Here is a 9,451-nt window from a genome sequence, read left to right as displayed (position 1 = left end):
AAAATTAGAAGAAATGTATCAAAATTATGTAATTATTCAATAAAAAGTAGTTTAGGATACCAATTTAAGAAAAATTGACATCTCTGGTTCAATTTCTAGAAATTTTGTAAATAGAAAATAATCAATTGTTCAAATAATTATATAATGTTTTAAACAAAATGTAATACTTTAAGCAATTACCAAATATTACATTTCAATAAGAAAATACGATTATTTTTTACATTTTTTGGGAATTAATAATTGATTAATTCATTTACATTTATTTAAGCAATTAAACATTGTTTAAAAAGTCACGGAAAATATTCAAATTGTTCAGCGGTAATTATTTGAACGAAAAGGACGACAGAAGTTGCTAAAAATTAACAATAATACTTAAAAATGTTTTATTTTTGGCTCATATTAGGGGCGATGCAGGGGGAGGGGGGGGGGTAAGAATGGGCTGACTATTTTTAGTGAAAAATATTTTGTTTTTATCTTCTTCTAAAAATATTACTTAAGTGTTCGACGCAGAATATTTGTACAACTTTAAACTGTAAATGTTAAAAATTCAACATCTTCAACAAGAACTTTTTCAGGAAAAAGCAAACTGAACGCTTCGACATATGGCCTTTTCATTATGTGGTTAAAACATTGCAGCCAACAATTTATGCGTTTAGACGTAGTTTCGAGATGGTCAAATTGACAGCCGTTTGAAGGATCTTTGGGAATACAGGCGAGTAACACTACCGTATTACTGTATAGCTCGCGCGAATTTCAAGCAAGAAAATGCACTCCCTTTTCATTCACAAAAAAACAACAACAAAATGGACATTTTCGGGAAAAAGCTAGCTGAACTGACTAATATAATTTCCTCTAGAATGTGTTATTATTAATATTAATATCTCAGCCTGAGTGATGGGAGTGTTTCACAGATGGCACTTATGATAAATTCGGAAATCATAATACGTGACGGTAGAGAAAAGAACAAGTTAAAAAGAAGCTTCTTCAAGAAAATAAAAATTCCAGGACCATGGGCAATATTCAAGAACATTCACAGTTTTTAGCCAGATAAAAAAAATTCGAGGACTTTTCCAGGTTTTAAAGAATTTCCAGGTCGTTAGACACCCTGATAATATAGAAAGAGTTCCTACATTACATGCTTGCCGGAAGTTTTTACGCTCCATGCTTGCTGAATGTTTTATAGCACTGTTTTGGGGGGAAATGTGTACCCCCCTCCCACCCGTTAGAAACTACTTTTACCGGTAAACGGGATTTTACCACTTGCAAAATAGGTGGCGTTAAGCGCCCACGATATAATACCACAAGATCCTAGCTGACACGATATTCTGATTAAATTAATCTCGAATAACACTATTAATTAATGGGAAAACATTTATTTGAGTCAAAAACATTTTCTTTTTCACCAAAAATATTATTCATCGGAAAAATGTATAGTAACTTATCAAAACTAACTGTGAATATTTAAAATTTATGCATTAACATTTCAAGCCAAATCGAATTTTTATGTTTTAAGGTCTGACTGCAAACCCGAAATCCGACCTTAATTGATTTTGCACCCCATTACTAGTGATTTTGTAAGCTTCTAAGTTTATTGTCCTAAAATTAAGAATCGGATAAAAAATATAAAATAGGTACTTCATCACATATTTAAATGAAGATATGCGTACCTGGGTTAAGAGAGTAAGCGAGTTTTTTGACAAAATTTGAAATTCTGACAGCCGCTATGATAACCGGAAACCCCACGAGTTGTACTGGAAGTTCGAAAACTGGTTCCTGTGGACTGGGGGCTCCTGTCACGTTCGTCAGTGTCAGGAAACAGCATACGAGGAGCGTTATTATCCTTGTTAACTGCATTCTCTGCTACCTGTAAATGACGTTAATATACTTTCGAAAGCTAACCAATAATGCAGTCGTCTTAGGCTGTGAGTGGTGTTTTTTGTGTTCTTAAACTGCTAAATAAAATATTTCTAAAAGAGCAAGTAAAGTTTTTAAACTGCTAAATAAAATATTTCTAGAAGAGGAAGTAGAGTTTTTAATCTAATTATGCAAGGGCATTACGTTTCATACCAAGTCATTGCTAAAAACAAATGCCTCTCGTTTTTCTTAAAAGTGGGGTAACTTGGAGCAATATACGATATTATTACAGATGAAAAATCATAAACCACAATAATTCATAGTTTTATATAAAATCGAATGCCCCTATGTCAATGCACAAAGATTGAAACGGGTTTCTGAAAAAAATCTCATATTTATTTTAAAATATCCTGAATTTAAACACTGCTATGAGATCGACGGCGGAATATACCAAAGACAAACGAAAGATTTCTAATCCTTCCACTCAGCCTGAGACAGCACATCCGCTTTTAAAGCAAAACTTATAGAAGATCAATTATTTCCCGTGTCTCTCTTTCTAAACATTGCTTGAGTAAAAAGTATCAGAGAAACTGAATCAAGGTGTTTGAAATTTTATATAAAATTCAGCTACCCCCGGGTGGAAATTTAAGTCGGGGGCTGGCCGGGGTTTCTGGTCGGAATTCGACCAGCATCGTCATGCTGCGCTGGCCAGCGTCCGGCCATGGAGCATGGCCGGGAGCTGGCCGGGGATTTCGACGGTGGCCGGGACAATATTAATTGCTGCTTTACTAGATTTAAATAATTCGTGTTTCAATTGTATGAAGAGCATCTGTCTCTGAGTTGGGGGATCAATTTGATTGTTTTTTAGTGTAGAATTGGAGCATGTTAATATATAAAATCCCACACGCCCAGCACACGGGTAACATTAATTATTTTCACGTAGTCTTTGAGAGACAAAAAAGATTTAAAAAATAAATATTGAATGATTGCGAGTATTTTGACTACAAATATTAATAGTCCTGTTTAGAGTAAATACATATATTACAGTTTTAAACATTATATTACAAATAAAATTTCCCACGCTACGGGGTATCGAACCTACATATATCTATACCTAAATCTAACGCCTAGCAGTCGGGAGTGCTAACGACTGCGCTAAACCGACAAGTTGAAACTCGTTAAAAAAGCCATCCTCATAAGCTACAGTTCAGAAAAGTTAAAGTACCAACTTTTAAGTACTCTTTTTCTAATTATTTAATATTATGCGGCTTTATGTAAATATAAAATACACGAACTTTTAACAGGAATATCAGTAAAATAGTTTTTAAATAAATAATTTAAATCGATTACAATTTTTTTTCGCGTGATATTTTGTTTTTTTTTTCCATTTTAGACTATTTTACAACTTCTTACAATGACAGGAAATATAATTTTTTATGAACTTTTAAAATTTTCAGCGACGGGACTCAGAAATTCAATCGTGAACATTGAAAATTTCTTAATGATAAAAGTTTTTTGTCTTTCGTGTAAGGTTTGCCTTTTAGGTGTTTTATACTATTTTACAACGTTTAAGATTGATATGAAATGTAATTTTCTGCTCAACTTTTGCAATTTTTCATAAAGATGGTACTTAGAATTTTTTTCTTGAAAAAAAACAGTTCGAATTTCAAAAAATTTTCTTCGAATTTTAGTAACAAAATGCATGGTTTGAAAGTCTTAACTCATGAAACCTTAAAATTTGTGGTCTGAAAAAGATATTCACCCAATATATTTTCACGCGTGGAACATTCATGCGGATATACGCATCCATTTTCTAATGAAATCAGAGAAAGTAATTAAGTTATAAACAAAGGTCAACAATTTTATTGATGCCAATCAGCTCCCGGCCAGCTACCGTCTGAACATACGATCATAATATTTGTCCGATCAGAGCCCAGTCAGCTCCCGACTGGGGTTTTGAGATAAATTTTGTCCAGCGAGTCTACGACCAGCGCACGGCTAGGCTCTTAAAAAACAAACATAGCCCGGCCAGTCCCCAACCAGAAACCTTGTTGTACCAGGGCTAGCCCGGGCTGTTTCCACACGGGCCCTATTAACACAAAACTGCCGAGAACTTCAGGCACAAATGTAATGGATTTTTTAGAGAATGTCTTATTCACTTCGACATCACGATATATTTTGAGCAATCGCATTTAAAATGTTGACTAAATTATACTGAAATTAATAAACAACCACATCTATATATTAACTTTAATGTTAGATATTTTGAGGCAAGTAACAGATTATATAAATTAGTATGGACATGGCTGGAAAATAATCATTCTTTAATTAATTTGCGATAAATAAAAAAATTATCATTTTACCTATGCTACATATATATTTAAAACCAAACACTAGTATATGCCTCAAAAGATCTAACAATAATTTTCTAGTCGAAATAAATAACTTTAAAAATAATTATGTGGCCTTAAATTTTGAACATCTCATAAAAATACGAATTCCCATTCAAATTCAGGAAATACAATTTCAAACACTTTCACTGGTGGACTCCAGTATCTTAATTAGTAGAAAACTTCACATTTAATGAGGAGGATGATGGATCTAACCCAGCCCGCAGTGAAGCTTTTACAACTTATTTTCTAGTGTTTTGCAAATATTTCATCATAAATGCAAATTTTACCAGAGCATATCCGGACTTTAAATTAAAAATTAAATACTAGTATAGCTCTAAAAATATAATATTAATTTACTAACCTGAAGAAACAACTTTAAAGAAAAGATTAATTTTATCTTAAAATATTTGTATGAAATAATGACGTAGTTTATCACTCTTCATACTCACGTGTGAGAATGCTAACGAGCGAAGTTGTTACATAAACTGTGCGATATCAAATAAAAAAGTAATATTTAAATGTTTTATTGTTTTATTTTACTTATTTGGATTTTTAGACTTTGACTACGCACAACGCGAAAACTCGATTTACTTCCATAAATCTGCCAAACAGTCTTATCACAGGAAAATATAAGAGACACTTTCATGGGGAAAGAAACTTTCAGTATGGAACCAGGAAATTTACCTCCTGCGTGGCACACAAGCAAACAATTTTTCACAACAACTTGGCACTAATTAAAAACCGACGATACAGATGGTTGTTGCTTTAAGAAAAACCTGTTGCTGAATGTTTCTGAGTGAGGCAGTCTCGAGTTCACTTCGATCAGCACATAAGAGAAAGTCCTATTCCCCTCCTGGCGGTTCTTTCATAGGTCTTGGGTCCGAGATTGCAACATTTTGTGAACAACAGGTTCAACCGTAATGATGGTGTCATCTTCGCAGAAGCAATTAGCAAGCTCGTGTCGTTCTTGGGAGAACGTGCCCTTGCACGCAATTGACTTTCGTGCCCTACTCATTTAGTGACGTACAAGCTACCGCTTCATATGTATATCTGTCACAAGCAAGCTATATAATGCGCCATTATATATAATGCTTGATCCAGTTTCGGTTTACTGCTTAGCCAACGGTAGGCAAGTGAAATGCAAGCGCCTAGGGGCTGATATTATTATTATTATTGATAATTATAATTATACTTACTAATTATAATTATATTTAATCATAATTAATATTAGCATTGATTTAAGAGCATCTACTTTAATATGCCAAAACAAGAAAAAAATCTGCCCGCTGGAGGGCAGATTCTCATCTCGCACAGCAGGCGTCGCTCGTAAGATTTAGCGCGCCAAGGGCGCGGCTGTTTATTCTCGTGCTTCGTGATCGATAACATGTATTTTGCGCTTCGCGCTCGGTCCTTTATTTTCCCCACAGTTGTGAGTTAAACCTTTTAAAATATAAATGTGACAGCTACGGAAACTGTAACTTGGTGATTGTGAGGCCTCTTTTGTTAAAAATTCTTCGGCTTTAATTAACAAATTCTCATCACGTACCTCATGCTTCGCACTCGATATTGTTCAGCATATAACCAGTTCTACATTATGTTGAACACTATTATAATAAATCTATGGTATATTTATTTCTGTACCTCGGTCTGGGGCTGCTTATTCAGATGTTGCAAAGCGAAGTACAAAATCGACGCTAAGAATCGATTCCGAGTCCAATTCCCTTACTTTAAAAAAGGCCCGCCATTATTTTAAATTTAATTTTAATGCATTCATTTCAACTCAGATTAACAATTAACTAATATAATAATAAATAAAAAATCATAATAAAATACAATATATTTATAATTAGACTAATATAATGTAATAGTTATTGTAATAATTTGGTGGTGAACGAATATATAATAATATATTTTAAAGTTTTAATATTGATTTTAATATTTACAAATTTATTTATTTTTACTGTTCCCATAACTAGGAACAGAATAAAGTTTCTATCAATATCAATATCTATAGTTTCTGATCTAACTATGCATATATTTTTGATATAACTATAACTATATTTCTAAGCCGCAAAAAAATCTCGACATTAGAAATTAATGGTTGATGTATTGAAGGCCTTTTCCGGTTTTTTGATGTTCTTTATTTAAATACTGCGGACATGTTTCAACTCAAATGCGAGTCTTTTTCAAGGCGAGTTCTAATATCTAATTAAAGGAAATTAGAAAGAATATTTGTTCCTTTTCGTGGTAAATTGTATAGTTGTCAAGATTTTAAAATTGGGGCACCATAAAATTAAAGTTGAGCAAAAAAAATGCTTGTGTCATAAAAGATCAATCCTAGAGAATTATTATATAAGCTACATCTTTTATTTTAAGATTTTAACACATTTATTTTAAGATGTAGCGTATATAATACTTCTCTAGCAGAATTATTATCGTTAGTGGCGGCACTACTAACTAAAAACAAAATGTCATATAATGCATATTCTTTTGCTGTATTTTGCTACTTTTTACCAAAAAAAAATTGTTTTTGCTCTATTAGTTTTCAAGAAAACAGGGCGGCGCTATCTTGGCGGCAACTCAGCGGCGCCCTCTACAAAAATCATTAAAGAATTATTAAATTTGCAAAAATGACTAGGCAAGATTTTTTCGCTATTTTTTTGCTTTACAATGGGCTTTTGTAAAATAAATCCTCATTGTAAAAGACTACCCCCTGAAAGAAAAAAAACGTATTAAAAAAATGACTATGCTAGATTTTTTGCTTTGCTATGTGATATGAAACTCTTTTGTAAAATCAACACTTGTTTTAAAAAGCACCCCCCTGTGCTGCAACAGAATATTTTTTTTTAAAACTATCAAGTTGGAAAACACTTGTAAAATATAAATACGGTATTTTTAAAGCATATCTGAGGAGCCAAATTATTTTTCACCAATAATCGTTACAAAAACAACCCCCATATTTGTATCTGAATGAAAACCTAATGTCATATCAATCGATTTTCTAAAATTAACACTCATATAAAGAAACAATAACCTGTAATGAAAACACGTATTGAAAAAAGTCGATGTCTACATAGATGTAACTTACTTATAAAATGGGTACATGATACTTTGAAGCGTAATTATTTCTCACCCCTAATCGTTACAAAAATAACCGCCGCGATTAATATTATTTTCCAGTCTATGTGTGTATATTCAAGACATATAATTGACCTTTTTAATGGCTTTAATCAACTTCCACACAACAATTAAGTCTATCAAGCGAGAACAAATATAAAAAAATTCTCAAATTCCTTTTTATCAGAATTTTTTTTTTTAGTTTTTCGGGCTGTATTGTCGTTTTTTAGGCTCCACTGCTTTTGATGAAAATCCAAATTTCGAGTGAAGGTGCTAATCAAGACAGCACCTGCACTATATAAAAATTAAAAGAAAATGAAAGCAAACTAAAACTACCCCGTATATAAGAACTCAAATTTAGAAAAAAGAACACCAGAATTTTGGGCTTATTTTGGGCTCCCGAGATGCACACAAAAAAATCCAACAACTGGCCGCATTTTAAAAAAACACCCCGTTGCGAAAAATAAAATCTGCGAAACAAAAGATGCACCAGATTTTGAGCTTATTTTGGGCTCTTGAATGTACCAAATAAAAATTCAGAAAAACCATTGCTATTTACAAAAACACCAAACCATGAGTAAAAACTACAAATTCGATATTGGCATTTTTTAAGAGCCAAAAAATCAGAGACTCTGTTGACACAAGAAAATTCGCAAAAAGATTATTCCTTGACAAAGTTATATCAACCTGGTTGAGAGGGGTTGATTTTACACGTCAGGTGTTTAAGCCCAAAAATCGGAATGGGTATTTTCGAGGAGCTCAAAAACCAGAGACGCCACTGACGCTGGAAAATTCTCAAAATGATTATTTTTTACAATTTCATTCCTACGTGATAGAGAGGGGCTGATTTTAGACCTTAAGCATTGGAGCATAAAAATCGCAGTAAGTATTTTCGAGGAGCACAACAATCAAACTTTATTGAAATTGGAAAATTCTAAAAAAGATCATTTTTTTACCATTGCAAATCTACTTGTTAGGGAGGGGTTGATTTTAGCGATTAAGGGTTTTAACCCAAAAACCGGTGAGGGTATTTTTGAGGAGCTCAAAAATCATAGACTCTATTGACACTGCCATTTTTCAAAAAAATTATTTTGCGACAAATTCATATCTACGTGGTAGAGACGGGTTGATTTTGGACGTTAAGGGTTGAAACCTGACAATCAGAGAGGGTATTTTCTAGGAGCACAAAAATCATAGATATAATTAGATATGATTAGATATTACTCAGATATGACTACGTTGATATGATATCTATGAAGTAGAAATAATCTTTTTGGGAACTTTACAGCGTTACTACACACGGAGAGAAATTTCAATAGATTAATTCACGGAACCGCGTGATTTTAGAGAAAAAATTCTTACGTGATTTAAAGTGTCAGACACTATGATCTAAAAGCATAGAATTCGATGCCTGAGAGAAAAGAGGCTGTCTCTAAAGCCTGAAACTTCGAGACCTATGCTTCAAAACCAAGGGTTTCAAAATCTTATTTCTGCGCCAAAGCGTGATAAAATCAAGAAGTAGTGCCGTGAAGGCACTCGCAATTTCTTTCCGCGTAGAGTCTATAAATTTGTGGGCTCTTTAAAAATACCAGCCACATCCTAATAGGCACTTATGAATTTGTTAAAAAATAACCTTTTTTAAGTTTTACAGTGTTACTAGACTAGGGCTCGCCACTTCAAGCAGGTGCTGGCTGCCACGACATGTGTGTGACTGCCACCAAGTTTTTCTGTCATTTTTTGCTTCGTTTTGCTGGAATCGAGCGAAAGGTTACGGTCGCCGTAAATTACCTCTCGCCGTCATTCACGCCGGGGGGTCTGAACTTTTGTACACGAATTTGCTATACAATTCATTTCCAATTTCAATTTCATTTTAAATTCACAAAGTTAATAAAATTCGTCTGCAAATTAAACCTCAAATTAAAGCTTTGAAAAGGTGGAAAAATTTGGAGTTTTTAATTAAAATTCAGATAGAATAAAGAAAAACGCCGGCCGCCAAAATCCCTTCTTCTTTATTTTGAAGAGTGTAAACTCTACTCTATAATAACCGTGAAGGGCTAGGAACCAGTCGAACGACAAGATTTATTAGG

General features: G+C 33.2%; 1 protein-coding gene across 2 annotated transcripts in view; it reads right to left on the bottom strand.

Annotated features, from left to right (window-relative positions):
• The window catches only part of LOC117171529, a 99,968-nt gene extending 94,731 nt beyond the window's left edge, over window positions 1–5,237 (bottom strand). The window contains exons 1-2 of one of the 2 annotated variants that reach the window (XM_033358913.1): window positions 4,697–5,237; window positions 1,668–1,864 (exon numbers count right to left, since the gene is read on the bottom strand). In XM_033358913.1, the coding sequence (XP_033214804.1) occupies window positions 1,668–1,854 (187 nt within the window). In that variant the 5' untranslated portion in view covers window positions 1,855–1,864; window positions 4,697–5,237. The remainder of the gene's footprint in view (window positions 1–1,667; window positions 1,865–4,696) is intronic. The other variant, XM_033358914.1, reaches the window with a different exon arrangement.
• Between the last annotated feature and the right edge of the window lie 4,214 nt (window positions 5,238–9,451).

This window comes from Belonocnema kinseyi, chromosome 4, assembly GCF_010883055.1.
Source record: "Belonocnema kinseyi isolate 2016_QV_RU_SX_M_011 chromosome 4, B_treatae_v1, whole genome shotgun sequence".
Lineage (NCBI taxonomy): Eukaryota > Metazoa > Arthropoda > Insecta > Hymenoptera > Cynipidae > Belonocnema > Belonocnema kinseyi.
The sequence above is the reverse complement of the archived record's forward strand: the minus strand, read 5'-3'. Positions and strand labels throughout refer to the sequence as shown.